We start from the raw sequence: 18365 nt of genomic DNA on the forward strand, positions 1-18365 counted from the left end.
GTAATCCCAGCACTTTCAGAGATCAAGATGGGCAGATCACTTGAGGTCAGGAGTTCAAGACCAGCGTGGCCAACATGATGAAACCCTGTCTCTGCTAAAAAATACAAAAATAATTAACCAGGCATGGTGGCACGTGCCTGTAGTCCCAGGTATTCAGGAGGCTGTGGTGGGAGAATCTCTTGAACCCTCAGGGCAGAGGTTGCAGCAAGCTAAGATCACACCACTACACTCCAACCTGGGTAACAGAGTGAGACCCTGTCTCAAATAAAGAAATCTTTTGCAATTCAAAAAACTAATATAAGTTCACTGTATAAAAATTGGAAAATATAGATCATAAAAGATGTTTTAAATGTGTATAATCTCATCTTTATAAAAGAGTGACATATTTGAGAACAATATTTGTTCCCACTATTTGCCAATGTTTTTAGATGTCACTAACCACAGGTTTTCACCATCTTCCTTGATTGGGTATGATTTTCCATTTATGGATGCACTATAATTTATTGATCTGACATCTTATTTTAGGGCTTTTAAGCTGTTATTAGTTTTTTCATGCTATAAACAATATTGTCATGAATACCCGCATAGTTAAATCTTTGAGCTACCTGTGATTATTTCATTAATATAAATTCCATAGAGAGAGGAGCTTGAGCACCATTAGGCCATTTGCCTCTCTGGGTCCCAGTTCTCCACAAAGCCCTGGAAAAGAGGGCAGGCCAGCACACAGCAGCATCAGCCTCGCTGGTGTCTGGCTGTTGTGACCCTGCTCTGTCCCACTCCCCTCCATGCTGATCATTTCAAGGTTGTAAGAGCCTGGGAGAGTGAAGGACCAGGCCCTGCCCCTTCCCAGTCTCTGCCCAGTGGTCCCTTACTTCCCAGTTAGCTGCATTATTGCCTCCTTCCCCAGGGATCCCCCATGTCCAGGGTGTAGGCTTTAGAATGTCGGGTGTCTGTGGGGGCAGACCAAGATGTTCGTGCTGTTTCTTCTGGGGCTGGGCTGTGGACAGGAGGGGCCTGTCAGCTGCCTCCTCCACAACTCCTCCTGTGTCCTTCCCTTTTCCTTCTATTCTGAGGCAGGCAGGGCCAAGGAATAAGTTCAGCTGAGTCCCTGCTTCTTGGGTGACCTGAGAAAGTCAAGTGCCTTCTCTGGCCTCAGTTTCCCTCTGTGTAAGGAAGCGCAATTGTTCCCAGCTAAACCTTCTCCCTCCTGCTTTCCCTCTTCCCTGCTGTCTCTGTCTTCCTTGGTGCTGCAGCATCGTACCCCTTCCTGTCCCCTCTGTTGGCCTAAAGCTAAGGAACCAGCCCATGGGACGCTCAGCAGTTACTGGCTGTCCAGTTGGCCTGCTGTGGAGGAGATACAGGTAATGCTGCAGCTTCAGGGACAGGAATCTCTGGTCAGAGGTCTGTTCCCTGTACCATTCCAAAGTCCAGAAGGCTCTTCTGGCCACTCTGCAGATTCCTGAGTCTGAAGATTGGGTTCTCTCCCACATAGACACACACATTGTTTCTCTGACTTTGTCTGCAGGCCAGTGGTCAAGGGACAGACTTGGGGCACAGATGCAGCAGCTGCAGGAAGAGCCAAATCAGTCCTAGTCTCTGAGTGAGACTCTCACCTTCTCTGCTCTGGACCTTTCATACTGCCACTCCCCAATATTCCCCCCAAAGTTATAGGGACAGTGAGCCTACTGCTAAAGTATTGGATTTCTAAAAGAGGACTCCAGGAAGAGGAAAATGCCTAGCCCTAGAGGATGAAATGTAGAGGGCAGGCTTTCTGGGGTCAGCAGGATAGCAGGGACACAAGCAGACAACAGGTTGCAGTCTTTGACTCCTCACACCCAACCCAGTGCCTGGCATCTAGTAGGGGCTCAGTGCCTATCTGTTGAATGAAGGAGCAATCCCCAATCAATTGCCAGACCCTTCTCTTCTAGATAGCTCTTGAATCCATCTACTTCTCTCTGTTCCCACTACACTAGTCCATTATCACTTTTTATGGGCTACTGAATCTTCCTGTAAGTGTCCCCACTCCTCCAGTCCATTCATTTCCCAGCAGCCAGTGTGATCCTTTAGAAACAAAATCTGATTCTGTTTCTTCCCAATTTCAAGCCCATCAAGTGGTTCCATGGACCTCAGGATAAAGTCATGGGCTGAATGGGTGACATGAGCTCAGGCTGCCCCTCCAAGCGCTCAGCCGCCTCACTTGCCTACGGATCCCACCCACCCCACGCAGGCTCTCTGCCGAGCCTGAGCACTCAGGGCCCCTGCAGGCACTGTACTCAGGTCCTTGATGGAGTCATTTTCATTCTCCAGGGCCTTTTCACAGGCTGCTCTCTCCACCTGGAAGCTTCTCTATCTCCTCTCACTAACCTACCTTGCCTCTGCCTATCATAGGAGGCTTATATCTTCTTTATGCCTTAACTTAGATGTCGCTTTCCCAAGACCCTCCCAGACAGGGTTAGGTCGCTACTGTAGCGCTTCTATGCCACATTAATCCCATCCATTGGAATTTCCAGCTTAAAGTCTGTCTTCCTCCACCACGATGTCAATTCCACATGGGAAATATCTTTGCGTTTTTCCTCCATTGATGTATCACAGTGCCTAGCATACCTCCAAGTATGTTAATAAATACTTTCAAATGAATTGTTGATGAAAACATTCATCCTGGCTTCTTGTGGAAAACATCTTGAAGATATTTATTGAGGAGATACTATATTCCAGGAATTTTACATGTATTACACTGATCTTCACAATAGCTATGGGAAGGAAGTCACCTTAGCACCCCTTTTTACAAATGGGTGGGCTGAGGGTCAAAGTTTAAATAACTTGCTTAAGATCACACAGCCAGCACATGGAAGTTTTTCAGACCCCATGTGTGCATTCTTCCAGAAGACCTAGAGCAGTGGTCCTCAAACTAGAGCCATATCAGAATCGCCTGGTGGGCTTGATAAAATTTGGATTAGTGAGTCACGCCTCCAGATTTTCTGGTTCAGTAGGCCTGGAGGAGGGTCTGAGATTCTGCATTTCTGTCCATTCCCAGGTGACACTGATGCTGCTTGTCTTCGTTCAAGTTGCTGTAACAAATACTGGGTGGCTTAAACAATAAACATTTATTTCTCACAGTTCTGAATACTAGGAAGTCCAAGATCAAGGTGCCAGAAGATCCAGGGTCTGGTGAGGGCCCACTTCCTGGTTTGCAGGTGACCATCTGTTCATTATATCCTTACATGGCAGAAAGAAAGAAAGCTCTCTCGTATTTCTTCTTATTAGGCCATTAATCCCATTTATGAGGGCTCCACCCTCGTGATTTAATTACTCCACAGAGCCCTCACCTTCAAATAGTATCACATTCGGGGGTGGGCACGATGGCTCATGCCTGTAGTGCCAGCACTTTGGGAGGCCGAGAGGGGCAGAGATCAAGACCATCCTGGCTAACATGGTGAAACCCCATCTCTACTAAAAATACAAAGTTAGGCGTGGTGGCACATGCCTGTAGTCCCAGCTGCATTAGAGGCTGAGGCAAGAGAAGCGCTTGAACCCTGGAGGCGGAGGTTGCAGTGAGCTGAGGTCACGCCACTGCACTCCAGCCTGGGTGACAGAGTGAGACTCTGTCTTAAAAAAAAAAAAAAGAAAAGAAATTGCATTCAGAATTAGGCTTCAACGTATGATTTTTTTTTTTTTTTTTTTTTTTTGAGGGGCAACTTTTAGTCCATAGCACTGCTGATTTGGAGACCAATTTGAGAACCTGGCCTAGATCATTACAAAACACCTGGGCTTGCTTTATGGCGATCCTCACACCCTAATCACTGACCTTGGACCAGAATTGTAGGATCCAGGCCTGGACTCTCTTCTGAGAGAAACTGATGCCCAGCACAGCCTCCTACAACCGAACAGGACCCTGGCTCTGAAGGCCCTGGCTACACTCTGGGAACAGGCTGCCATCAGGACCTGAGTGTCTGTCCCTCTCGCTTGAGACACTGCTCTTCTGTTTGTCACACTTCAGTCCTGACCAGTGATCGCCCCATTTCATCAAGGCAAAGCACCCCCACCCTGGCCCACCTCTTTAACAACTTCCATGCGGATGAATTCTAGGCTTGCTACTCCTACTGCTGTCTGAACAACTTAATAGCACAGTAAGTTACAGTCTCTTCTGTGTCATGGTGCCTGCAGTATTCATCAATTTCAGCAAGTGTCACCATGAGTGATACAAGTGTATGACACAGCTAAGTGTCCCCTCTGCACAGGCCATTACAGCTGGCAGCAGGCCCAGGGAGGCAAGAACTGGAGACTCATTTGGCTCCAAGTGCCCAGGTTGATGTAGAAGTAAATGCGCTCCAGCCCTCCTCCCACCATGGCCCCCATAAATGCTTTGTATTTTTGGCACCTTCTACAACTACTCTCAAAGTTTCCCCAGGTAAGCTAGGGATCCTGCTGTCTCTGAGTCTTGGTGCAATCTTTTCCCTTTGCCTCATACTCCCATCCTCCCTCGGTGCCAACTTTTACCCATCCTTTGAGGCCCTATGCATGAAACACCTCCTCTAGACAGCCTTCCAATGGCAACCCACTCTCCCCTTCCTCTAAAGACCTCTGGCACACAGCCTCTCCACCTCTGCCGTAGAAATTTGATTGGTAAACACTTCACCCTGACCTGCTATGCTCAGCTCAGCTCCTTGGCTGTGCAATATTCCATTGTATGAATGATATGAATGTTGCATAATTTATTTAGCCAATACCTTATTATCAGACTTTTAAGTTCTTCCCTCCCTCTTCTTCTCTTTTTTCTTTCTTCCCTATTATAAACAACACTGTGATGAACATCAATGAACATAGATCTTTTCCTACACCTGCTTGCTTTTTTTTCTAGAATAAGTTTTTAGAAATAAGTTTGTTGAATCAAAGCTTTCAACATTTTGAAGCTCTTAATACACATCAAATAACTCTCCCAGGAAACAATAAGAGTCCACACTTTGGCTGGGCACATTGACTTACTCCAGTAATTCCAGCACTTTGGGAAGCCGAGGCAGATGGATCATTTGAGGTCAGGTGCTCAGGACCAGCCTAGCCAACTCGGTAAATCACATCTGTACTAAAAACACAAAACTTAGGTGGTAGTGGTGCATGCCTGTAATCCCAGTTACTCAGGAGGCTGAGGCAGGAGAATCGCTTGACCCTGGGAGGCGGAGGTTGCGGTGAGCTGAGATCACGCCACTGCACTCCAGTCTGGGCAACAGAGTGAGACCCTGTCTCAAAAAAAAAAAAAAAAAAAAAAAAAAGAATTCACACTTTGTGTGGGACCGCTCATTATCTTACATTCTCTAATATTAATACCATATTTGTTGTTATTATTATTATCATCACAGCTTTTATCTTTTGGGTCTTATCACAGCAGTCCTTCAGCAAACACTCATTCGACTAGCCATAGAATGTGTATGCCTATGTGTAAAGTTTGTGCTAAGTGCTGGGGAAAGGGAAATACAAAGATGATGAAAACACCTAGTGTCAGCCTTCAGAGAACTTTCAAACTAGTACATTCGATGGATGGATGGATGGATGGATGGATGGATGGATGGATGGATGGATGGATGAATGGATGGGTGCTTGGGAAATATTTATTTGCCGTCGGTTTTCTCAACACATTGCCATAAATATAAGGGGAATTGGGAGTTTCCATAAGGCTTTGAGTCCCAGTGGAATGTCCGGGGGCTATTCAGGAAAGCAAAGATTGCTTTTGAGAATAGACAGAGGAATCCCAGTGCAGAGACCTCATGCCACCTCCTTCCAGGGAGTTTCACCAGGCCTGAAATTTCAGAGCTGGGAACCTATTTGGTCAGCCACCAGTAATGTGAAGGTGATGGAGATATTTGGCCACAGAAGTGACTTTAAATAGTGGCCCAATGTGGGGCCACAAGACCTATGGAAGGAGCTATGTAGAGTTGTTTGCATGACCCACAGGAATTTCTTGCCCGCCAACACCACACCTATCGCACAATTCTTAGCAGCTGCTGAGAGAGGCTCTTCTGCCTCTCTTACAGAATGAGAGCAAAGCGTAAGACAAAGGAAGGGGAGGTTGTAGGAGCAATGAACTGTGGACTGTGAACCTCCTTCTTCCTGGCCAGAAGCATGTGCCTTGCCTCTCTCCCAGTTGCCCCATGAGGCAGACTGACTTCCCTGAGCCAGCTGCTGAGCTGCACCTGCCTTGAGAAAGGCACCCGGTTCTTAAGCAGGGGATGAATATTCATTGGCATGAACCTTTGCAAACTCATTTGGGGGAAAAAAAATAGATCAGAAGAAGTAATCAGATTATTAAAAAGAAAGAGCAAGGACAGAAGGTGGCGGTGGAGGGAAGAATCACATTTAAAATGCAAGGAGAGATTTCCTCCCTGCGGTGTAGCTCTGACCCCCTCGACCATGCACTGAGAATAGTTAAGCTCTCCCACATTTATGCTGCATAAAAATGTCGTTTTTGAGGCCTCATTTGAGAGGGGGAGGGGCAGCGGTAACACGCACCCTCTACATCTGAAAATTATAAAACAATATTTTGAGGTCTTCATTTTATCTTCCTTTGATATCAAGAAAAATTGTGAGAGCTAAAGAGGCTCTGGTGAGTGCTGAGTGACAGGTTAAAGGGCTCCAATAAAGATTAGATGGTCCACTATCTCCTGAGGAAATTGCATAAAAGTGGTTATTCCCTCTTGCTTCTATTAATTTCCTCTTCCTGGCTGCTTGGAAATGCTTCATAACCTGATGCTGCAGATGGGTACGAGAAGCGCTTTCCATTATCTCAATCACTGTACTGTTTATGAGACACTTAATCTGTTTCTTTATAAAGTAACAGTACTGTAGGTGATGGACTCAGTGCCACTGGAAGTCTGCGTGCATGGACAGGCGGAGAGGGGTGTCTCGAGAGTATTGTAAGCAGAAGGTCATTTGTTACATTGCTGAGGTGCTGAGAAGTTCAGTGGACGTTTCAAGGTGACCTTCTGGATACCAGCCAGAGGAGACGTGCAGCCAACCCTTGGCACTTGAACAGGGAGGCAAATGTGTGTTTTGTCTGTTGAATGGAAAATATACACATGTTTAGGCATGGGGTGCTCAGATCTTGTCTCCTCTCCTTTTCTGAAGTTGGGGGTGGGGAAAGAGATGTGTGGTGAGGTCAGGGGGAGGAGTGCCACCCAAAAGCCTTGGCTATGCAAGTTTCTAGGCCTTCTGTCTGAACTGAGATCACTTACAATGGAGGAAAGCAAACCCCCTTCTCTTAAGGAAACGAGGCAGTTGTAGGCTGCACTGGTGTTAGAAATGTCCAGTCCTCCAAGTTATGTTGTCCCATTGTATTAATACGAATACACAGCAAGGTGCAGGTGGCTCTTCTCTTTCTACCCACCTCCTGGAAACGTAATGGAACTCTCCCCCATGAAGTTCGAAGCTGACCACTTTCTGACCTAATTTCCCTTCCCACTTCTCCTGTTCTTCCACCTCTTTTCTTCTCCCTTTGTCTTTTCCTCTCCTTCTGAATTTCATCTCCTAACCATCACAATAAGCTTTTTAATCACCATTGCCAACTACCAAGAAATGGCACTTTTTTTTTTTTTTTTTTTTATGAGACAGAGTCTCACTCTGTCACCCAGGCTGGAGTGGAGTGGCGCAATCTCGGCTCACTGCAACCTCCACCTCCTGGGTTCAAGCGATTCTCCTGCGTCAGCATCCTGAGTAGCTGGGATTACAGGCACATGCCACAATGCCCAGCTAATATTTTTTCTTTTTTGTATTTTTAGTAGAGACAGTGTTTTGCCATGTTTGTCAGGCTGGTCTCAAACTTCTGATCCCAGGTGATCCACCTGCCTCGGCCTCCCAAAGTATTGGGATTACAAGCGTGAGCCATCACACCTGGCCTGAAGTGACATTTTTAACCATTGTTTAAAGCACGAATTCTATGAGAAAGTATAGCACAAGTGTGGTTACAAGTTACAATCTAAAAGGTTAATAAATGAACTCAGGTTAATAAATTCTCTTATAAAGTTTCTTATGACTCTCATCTTATAAGGAGACTCTGCAAAAGGTGTATATCCAGCCACCTGGTCCCCTGTGTGCACACAAGCATAGCACAGATCCTGCTGTATCAGAAGCAGCATTCTATCATCCACCTCCCTCACCAGGAAGGAGCTTCCTAATGTCGTCTACCCCATCTGTGCTCTGTTCTATTCCTATAGTCTGGTGTCTGGCTAGGAGTCAATTAAATTTCTGTTGAACAAGGGGCTCCCAACTGTAGCAATAGTGCTGACCATAATTCTGCAAAGGAACTCCGGAGTTTTGAAATGATATGAAAGCAGAGAACTCTGTTATTTACCTCAGATTGCCTGAAAGTGCTGAGATGTGTTTGGTTAGGCTACTGCCGTATTTAATTATTATTGTTTGAAATCGTAGAGTCTTTATGCAGGTGAGCAGTCTCCGGGCTGCCAGAGTCTCCGTCACTCTGCACTGTGTGACTCCCGGCTGCTTTATATTCTTAAGTGACTGACCTGGCTCCAAAGGCCATTTGCTTTTGCTTCTCTTGACCTGAATATTCTCCATCAGAATCCACCCAGAAGCTCTATTTATCAACCCAAGTTAAAGCTACTTTTTCTCAAGGGACAGCATAGTTTTCTTATTTATATTTCTATGTTAAATTTCTAGTGAAACAACAATATTGTTAACTTTTGTTTCTGATTAATGGCACCCCATACAAGGTAAGTTAAAAAGGCTTTGTGGATTAGCCTGGCACTTTAACCCTTGTTTAAAGCATGAATTCTATGAGAATGTATAGCACAACCATTTAAAAGTTTTATAAATTACTGGGCATATACCCAAAAGATTGTAAATCATACTATGATAAAGACACATGCACACGTATATTTATTGTAGCACTGTTTACAATAGCAAAGACTTGGAACCAACCCAAATGCCCATCAATGATAGACTGGATAAAGAAAAAGTGACATACATACACCATGGAATACTATGCAGCCATAAAAAAGAATGAGTTCATGCCCTTTGCAGGGACATGGATGAAGCTGGAAACCATCATTCTCAGCAGAGTAACACAGGAACAGAAAACCAAACACCACATGTTCTCACTCGTAAGTAGGAGTTGAACAATGAGAACCCATAGACACAGGGAGGGGAAGATCACACATTGGGGCCTGTTGGGGGGTGGGGGGCAAGGGGAAGGAGAGCATTAGGACAAATAGCTAATGCGTGTGGGGCTTAAAACCTAGATGATGGGTTGATAGGTGCAGCAAGCTACAGTGGCACATGTATTGCTATGTAATAAACCTGCACATTCTGCTCATGTGTCCCATAACTTAAAGTTTAAAAAAAAATTTTTAATAAATGAATTTAGGAATACTGCTTCTTTTATAAATTAAGGCATGCCTAGATAGATTTTATGAAAGTACTAAGTTATAAAGTCTGAGTATTAAGGAGATTCATACATTTTGTAATTATATGTAAAATATATTTTGTAGATATGATTCACCCATTATACATAACAGAAATCATATATGTAGAAACACAGTCTTCCATTGGGTTCCGGGATTTATTTTCCCACTTTGGGACTTGAAATTTGTATTCTGACCCTGAATTCTAAACGTCCCTGGAAAGAAACCTTGTTTTTTTGTTTGTTTGTTTGTTTGTTTTGGGTTTTTTTTGGGAGTGGGTAAGTTGGGATGGAGAGGAGTTAGCATTATTCAGCACACATTGATGCTAGCGACATTTCATATTTGAGTTTATTATTAATGTATTATGGTTTGTGGGAGTTATTGTGAGAAAGTTACAGTTCTTTTTCATAGACCTTTTATACAGATGAGCAAATTGAGGCTCTGAGGGATGATATAACTTGCCAGTGGTCACCAAGCTAGGAGCTGGCAGAGCCAAGAATTGACCTCAGGACTGTCTGACCATTGCCAAATGCTTGTTTCTCTGGGGAGAATGGAGTCAGACCCCATCCTGGAAACTCTCTCCTCAACCACTCCCCAAGCTTCTCTCCCTAATGGCCAGCTTGGACCTCCTCCCCTCCACTTGCTCCTCTTGTGTACACCTTGGAATTCAGAGACTCAGTCACCCAGAGCCTACCGTCCTCCATCAGAAACCTCAGAAGAGGCACTTTCCACATCCCCCTGCCACTTGTGGATATCAGGACAATTGTTTATGCTCTTAACTTATTAAATGTAAAGTGAGGAGGCATTTATGTGCTAGAAACACCTTGTTCTTCTTGGACTGGTACATTAAGAAAATTACGGCATGGCAGGGGCCAAATATGAATGCTTGAGTCGTCACCACTACGCCTCCCCCACTCTCCAGAGACAGAGCTCCTGCCAAGTCCAGGCAGCACAGGCCTGGGATTCGTTTGTATTCACTGGCTGCAGAACCAAACAGGGCCAGGAAGGCTGGGGATTTATTAGGAAAAGAGCCAAGCGTTTCTCACAGGAGATGAGGAGAGATATGGAAAGAAGAAAAGGAAAGAGGGAGAAAAACAGAGGGAGGGACCTTACTGAGTGGGCTGGGAAAGATGGATTAGTAAGCCAAAGTCTCGCATACTTTTGCCATTCAGAGCTTCTCCCTTTCATGTTTTATTTGTTAGATCTGTAGTAAAGACTCAGATGTACTTTTTTTCTTTCTACAGAGAAGTTTCTTCTGAATGTGCTGAGATGAGTCAGGAAGTGGTCCCTTTTTACGTGGGTCACAACTGGCATTGTTTCCCCAAAACTGGGAAACAACATTCGCTCCAGTGTCTTCCCTGATCCCAAGGGATGCTCTGCAAAGTAAGGCTTCTTGGTGAAAAAACATAGCATTTTTAAAAGTTCTGAGAAATTCTCAACAAAGAATAAGATGAACTTTTAAAATTAGCATTTGTAAATATCTGGCCACAGTACCCTTTTGTCATAGGTGTTAACAATCCAAAGAACGTGGATCCCATGGAACACATTTGGGTCGTGCCATTCCAGAACACTGTGTTTCAGAGATTCCTTCCTGTCCAAAATGGGACCCCACCCAGCACACGATTGGAGAAACTGAAACCTTTTCCTCACCTTAAGTGAGCAATGGAGTGAGATAACTTTCACAGCATAGAAAACAATTCTTTCTTCTAGTCTTAGCAGAAAAGCAGTGGATATTTTTCAAAGAGCTATGTGTATGTCGTCACTATCATTTCTCCCACTGTGTGATCCTTGGTAAGTTTTGTAACCTCTCCGTGTCCCAGTTTCCTCATTAGCAAAATGGGGATGATAATGTCTACAGCATAGAGTAATGCATGTAAAGCACTTAACAAGACAAGTTAACAGATGGTGGCTACTGCTGTTATTAAAGAATATTCTGCACTTTACAGGAGGGAACAATACATTTGAGAAGATTAACTTTCTATAAGTAGAAACCATTATAATGGCTCTTCCATTATACAATGATCACATTGTATTAGATTTATATGACTTCATTGGATCAAGAGCTCCTTGAAGGCAGGCTCTATTCTTGAATTCCCTATGCCATGTTTTCAGCAGGAACACAGTAAATGTTTGTTGAATGAAGTAATGAGGTGTGTAAGAAAGCCAAACAAGTTGACCAGTCAGTAAGTTTTACCCAGTCTCAAAGGAGGATGAGCCAGAGTAGGTTTCACGGGGACAGGAAGAGTGAGGGCTGAGATAATAAGGGAGGGCCTTGGGGAACTAGGGTAGGCAGGATCAATCTTGGGAGGGATCAGCAAGGAAGAGACCAGATGTCTGGGCTCAAAAGTCTCTACAGATGAGACAAAGTTAAGACCCAAGGGACAGCTTGGAGCCAGACTTTTCAGGGAATGACTCATTATAAGCTGATCCCACAGGAAATTAAGAGGATGTGCTGTATATGTGAGCACCCCTCCAGTGGAGATCAGGTTGTAGCAGGTGTTCCCAACCTTCCCCACTGCCATGTGCATGATAGATGACACCAAGTGCATGACATGTTCCCTGATGCGCTGTCTGCAAAGTCATCCTTTCCTTGCCCCGCCCCTGAAAGCATATCAAAATGCAGTTAAAGGAGAATGATGTTGTTAAGGCAGTAACCTTGAAATCACTCTAGTTTTAAAGAATCACTTATGAATTTCAGCCCTTTACCATCATTCATAACAAGAGCTTGTTAATACATCTCATAGTGTTCCTCATGTGTGCTACAACATGGCATTGAAAAACCATAGGTCCAACATGTCATTGAAAAACCTCGGACCCCTTTCTATCTGAGGCCATAAGATGAGATGTCTTTAGTGAGTGGCTCAGAGAAAGGCCATGGATGTTAACCAGGTAGACAGAGGAGGAAGTAACCATTTATAGAGCACTTATGTCCCAGGAACTGAGCTACACATTAGATTTGTTTTCTCAATTCAATCTCTTGACACACCTGGAAGGGAAGAATTATTATGCATTTTGTTCAAGTGAGAGAGGTCATTGGTACCAGGAATGTATATTTCACAAGGGATTTCTGAAGAATTGGAAGTGTTAAATATGGGTTTCCCATTCTCTTTAAAGAGGAAGACACTCCTTTTCCGGTTGTAGGGCAGAGTTTCTGGCTGCCACACTTCCATTAATTATCACATGGTCTCTTTGTGTTCTAGCCTGCCCTGCAGGGACATTCAAGGCCAGCCAGGAAGCTGAGGGCTGCTCCCACTGCCCCTCCAACAGCCGCTCCCCTGCAGAGGCGTCTCCCATCTGCACCTGTCGGACTGGTTATTACCGAGCGGACTTTGACCCTCCAGAAGTGGCATGCACTAGTAAGTGTCTAGTAACGGCTTTGGGCTGGAGAGTTTGGTTCCCTGATGGTGCAAGTGGTGGGTCTGGGGCAGGGAAGAGAAGACATCATCCTTTGATCCCAGAGCAAAGCAGAATTGCTGGCCATGGTGCTGAAACATACATCTGTGCTCGGAGTTCAGGGGCCTTGTCCCTACGTATCACTGGGTGAAGATTACGGTTTTTTCCTTCCCCCTTCCTCCCATATAACAGGGCCTTCCTCCCACCCCAGAAAGATAATTTCTGTTCATCAGATGCCAGACTGGAGAGTTCTTTGGATGCAAAATCATAATCTATTATCACCTCCTCCAAGAAGTCCCTCCTGGTGCCTGTAGCTGAGAATCTCCTACCTCTTTGCTGGGTTTCCTGTATATTTGTAACCAGACTCCCCTCAGAGTGCTCATCATTTTATTAATTGTCCAGTTATTCTGTACTTATCTCAGTTATCAAATGAAGACTATTGTGTGTCAGGACCATATATTCATCTTGTGTGCCTTCCAATGCCCAGCCTGATGTAGCACTTGTGCTCCTGTCAAATGACAAGACCAGTGGCCTGACCACAGAGTGCATCTCCAAGGCAGAAATTCTATGGACTGGAGCTAATGCATTGGCTACATCACTGTCCCATTATATAATACAGAGGGAAGAGCAGTCTCCCTGCCAAAAATGGAGAAAGGCAGCTACACTCTCTGGATAGGGATGTGAGAAGGGGTGCATTTCTCCCAATATTCTCCCCCATAATTGTGGGAGGAGACAATCACTACTGTCCCTGCACAGTACTTTGGATAATTTGCTCCCACTCCTCTGAGCATTTTAGCCCTGAAATGGGGATGACCTCTCTTTTCAGTATTCCCATTGTATTTGGGAGTCAGTGCTCCAGGTTAGCCTCTAATATGTTAGAATTTTCTTCTCATTGGATAATGTTGCCTGCCTCCCTGTGAGCAGGGACCTTTCCTTACACCTCCCTGGACCAAATCCCTTCCATCCATCCCCAGCACAGAAGAATGTTTCATATATACTTTCTGTTTGATGAACAGAAAAAGTGACTGGACTCCGAGTGGAAGAACTTCTTAATTCTAGCCTTGTAGTGTATGTAACCTTTACTGAGTAAAGAGGGCGAATAAAAGTATCTTCTAGATCAAGTTCCTGAGTTCAATCAATGTGTATAGATTTGAACTGATTTTCTACAGACCTCTCTCTCTGGTGAGTTAATATTAACAAAAATTATTGTATCTGCTGACCAGAGGTCTTGTTTTTCTGTCGTGCTGTCTCCTACACTGACTTCTGAGGTTGCCCTGGGGGTCTTCCATGAGCCCAAAAAGCATTGTTTAATGTACTTCTTTAGAAACCACTTAAGGATGCTGAATCACTGCTCCCTGGATGTTCAGACCAAAGACTAGTCTCCATGATTGCCAAAGTATATGCCCAGGGTCTCACACTATTCCTCCTGAAAACACTCCTTTCCATTCTTTCTCATTAACCCCTCTCACTAGCCGGCCTCCTTCTACAGATCAACCATGCAAATAGAAGGCTCGGCGTCCAAGCTTCCCACTTCAGCAGACACACCCTGTAAATTCATCCAGTCCCTGGGTACGGTCACCTAGAGGAAAGGTAGACCAATGACTAAATGCTCAGAATGTTGATGTGCTGCTGCCCTCCTTGCTATAGCATCTCTCTCTTCTCTCTCTCAAGGCCTATTTTCCAGCCATCTGATCTGATGTACTTGAACCAGGAGGACTAATGCCTGGTTAATACCTGGGCTGGGACTGGGGGGTGGGAAGCAGGAATTGCCCAAAGCCTCCAGTATGTACTTTCTAGATCCTCACTCCACTGGACCTACTCATATCCTGAGTCTACCCTCCTTAAAATCAGACCTGAACCAGGCATGGTGGCATGCACCAGTAGTCCCTGCTACTTGGGAGGCTGAAGAAGGGTGATCACTTTAGCTTAGGAGTTCAATTCCAGTGTGGGTGACATAACAAGACTCCCATCTCTAAACTAATGATAATAATTTAATAATAATAATTATTAATAAATCATACCGTATAGGCATCTTCCTCCTGTCTCTGGTCCAGTTAGCTCTGGGGTTACATATACCCCCTATAGTCCCACCACAGTGTCCCCATCTTACCCAGAATGGAGGTGATTATTAGACATGCCTATATGTGTGACTACAGCCACCACACCCTTTGCATGCCTCTACTCTCCAGATATAGCAGGCTTTAGCATGCTTGGGTCAGACCAGAAATCGCTGAATCAAAGCCACATGTGGCTGTGGTGGCCAGGCCTGAGAGAAGCTCATAGATGCACTGTCCAGCTCTCTGCCTTGGTATGCAGGGACAAGCACTCATTGAAGGGACCCATAGGGCAGGGCTGAGGTGCAACGCCATGCTAGGCAAAACACGTATAAATAAATCTATTATTTTATTGAAACTCATTAGATATTTGATTTATTGTGTGCCAGGAAAGTATTGTATGAAAAAGTCAATTTGTTGGCTTTTATAATCTCATTAGGGTTTCCTTTTAAGGCATTCTAATTGGAGGTGCCATCTGTTCTTTTATAAAGGCATTGTACATCACCACAGTAAATAATTTTTCAGATACAAGGAACATATCTGGAGTTGTTGAGGCAAGGCACAGCCCTGTACTGTGGCCTTGGGGCTCCTGCTGGTTCAGCGGGTTGAGCAGGGCAGGAGTGCAAGGGCCCAGCCCAGCCTGAGATACACTGGTTGGGGTGAAGAAGGCACGGGTGCTGGTTCACTTTGCACATTCACTCTTCCATCCATTCCATCGAGAGACAAACACAACCTGACTGGGCACTATGGGTACCCAGGTAAAGAAGGAGAGCTTTGTCTGTCTGAAATGTACAGGGCAGTGGACATCTATAGTGTTCAGGTCCTGTGGACATGAGGGAGGGAGGAAGTGTCAGGAGAGATCAAGAGCCCAGGTCTGGAAGTCTGGAGGGGCCTCAGGTTTAGTGTGCAGCTGTTGACTTTCAATGGATTATATCAGCAGTCACACGCATTCACTGGCAGTATTGGAAAGTTTATAAAGAGTTTTAGAACTTTAAAATGTGTCATTTGACAAGGCCATAAAACCTATAGTGCACTAAGAATTAATATTTTTAAAGAATCCTGTTGATCCCTTCGGGCTGGCACACATATAGTCATTGTATTTTTGTAGTGCTACAAGTGTTAAATTTATTTCATGTAACCATTTGGAATGCATGGTACCTTTGGAGCCCTGTTTAGGCATTTGTTTGTTTTCTTTTTAATCTACTGGGAGACCCAGGGACACCCCGCCCCTTGACCTCTGAGATGCCTGTGTGTCCAGCCTTGTCCTTGAATTTTGTCAGTGGACTGCGCAGAGATGCAGGTGCACCGCAAGACAGTGTCAAAGGGGCTGGTGTGGGCTCCAGATGACGTCAGAGAAGGGTGGCTTAGAGAGCTCTGTGTTTTGAGTCTGCAGTCACATCACTGCTGCTGGTCTCTGGATGACTAGCTCCCTTCTTCCTTCTTCTCTCTCCTCCCTTCACCTCTACCCAGGCCTGCAGCTCTGGATCTTCCCAGTACTTGCTCATATCCAAGAGGATGCCTCTTTGCTCAAACCTAGGTCATGTATGGAATGAGGTGGGAGCTTGGGGGATAGCTAGAGGCAGGTGACAAGTGACTCCACCACTCCCTGCTCATGAAACTCCCTGAATAAAGCCAGACTACCTGAACAGTGGGGCTCACCTTCAGTGAGAAGTTACTGAAGGGCTACTGATAGTAAGGGGAGGGGTCATATGAAAAGACAATGGGAGGGGACAAGGGGATGGTGCAGCCCCACCAGCAGGGAGGGGTTGCTAAGGTTATGGACTGAGGAACCAGCTGTGAGCTTTGGGCTTGCTGTGCTTCTGCTGAAAAAACTGCTGCCTTCCTCCCTGTACTGCTTACTGAGGCACTGCCCAGAGGCCCTCAGTTTCCCTGTTGAGTTCTGGCATCCCCAAACTGCCTCAGTCTTGAGTGGGTTCTGGGACAGCTCATAGAATCTTTGATTTCATGTAGTGGGTAGAAGATGGGCTTTGGCACTTCAGAGACAAAAGTTTGAAGCTTGATTCTGTCTCTTGCCTTCTCTGTGACTTTGGTCTAAATTCTTAGCTTTCTTACATTCTGTCATTTTATTCTCACAACTTCATAATAATGCATGCTTTTCTGAGTTATGAGGATTCAGCCAAATAGTATTGTAGAGTCCTTGGCACAGTGCCTGGTTCATAGTAAACTCTCAATTGATGTTAGAACTTGCTTTGGTTACATCCTTGGAAAGTGTGAAGATTGCAGCAGATATTGAAGCTTCCAGCATGAGAGGATGTTGGATATCTGAAAATAAAAGTGATGTTGTAGGGGGAGCCCAGGCTTGACGCCATCACTGAGCATCACAGCAGAATCCATGGTATGGTCCCAAACCACACAGTCATCTTGGCCTAAAGATCCTGCTGAAAACAAACGAGAAGGTGACTGCCCTACCCTGCGACCTGGTGTGCGGTGGGAGAAGGAAGGAGGCACAGGAAGAGCTTTTGAGAAGCTGGCGAGCTCGCTCCTCCTGGATGAGAGGTGCCAAGAAGCTGGGCAAGAGCAATGGCTCACAATACTGGCTTTCCATTCCCAGGCAGCAGAGGCCTAGCAGCTCCTCACACTGAGACACACGTCCTTCCACAGGAGGACCAGATGGCAAGGGAGACATGGTGGGGTCAGCTGGGCAGGGGGGCAGCCAGGAACGCACTCAGAGGTGCACAGCAATGTGAAACCCAGCACCACGATGCAGGGCTTGGCTTCTGTTTTAAATAATTTCTAGTTTACTGGGGGACGAAATGGAAAGGAGGAATTTATGAAGCAGGTGAAAATAGATAATTATGCCTTATGAAATTGCTGTCTGTGAAAAACTATACAGAAGGATTGGTGTGAAAATAATTACCTTTTTACATTGCTGACCACAAAAACCCCTTTTCTGTCACTCACATGGAATAAATTTTGATGGATCACAGTGGCAAGCTAGTGCTTGCATTGTTTCTTTTATTTCTTCTTCAAACGCAATGGACTTCTCTCTGCAGTTTTGATCATTTGAAATGGAATGAAAAAGGAGCTTCAGAGGTCATTGTGTCCCCTGAGCCCACCTACCAACCCCTTAGATGAGGGACTCAGTGCCTGCCAGTCTTTCAAGGTTCCCCTGGAGGCCATCCCTGTCCTCCCTCCTGACTGACACTGAGAGACAGGGAAGATCAGTGGCAAGGGCAGGGATTTTGAGTTTGTCTCCTGACGGTAAGACCTGGGGCAAGTTACTTAGCCTTTTGGAACATGAGCTTCCTCCTGGATAAAATTGGGTATGCTGGAACTCGAATTAGGAGGTTGTGAGAATTAAAAGCCAGAAAGCAAATGAAGCTCCGGGATGAAAACTCAGGTCTGTCTGACTCCAATGCCGTGACCTCAGTGGCAGCTAAAATTTGGGAGCTCTGAGAATGATGTTGCAAACCATTGTGGCAATGATGGTGATTGGCTGTTATTCTCACTCGTGAATCTACCTTGCATAGAGAAGGATAAGAATCTGCTC

At 45.2% G+C, this 18365-nt stretch overlaps 1 protein-coding gene across 1 annotated transcript in view; it reads left to right on the forward strand.

Annotated features, from left to right (window-relative positions):
- The window catches only part of EPHB1 (EPH receptor B1), a 457899-nt gene that overhangs the window by 291823 nt on the left and 147711 nt on the right, over positions 1-18365 (forward strand). Inside the window, exon 4 of the mRNA XM_001115263.5 lies at positions 12608-12763. Coding sequence (XP_001115263.1) covers positions 12608-12763 — 156 coding nt within the window. The remainder of the gene's footprint in view (positions 1-12607; positions 12764-18365) is intronic.

This window comes from Macaca mulatta, chromosome 2 (assembly GCF_049350105.2).
Source record: "Macaca mulatta isolate MMU2019108-1 chromosome 2, T2T-MMU8v2.0, whole genome shotgun sequence".
Classification (NCBI taxonomy): Eukaryota; Metazoa; Chordata; class Mammalia; order Primates; family Cercopithecidae; genus Macaca; species Macaca mulatta.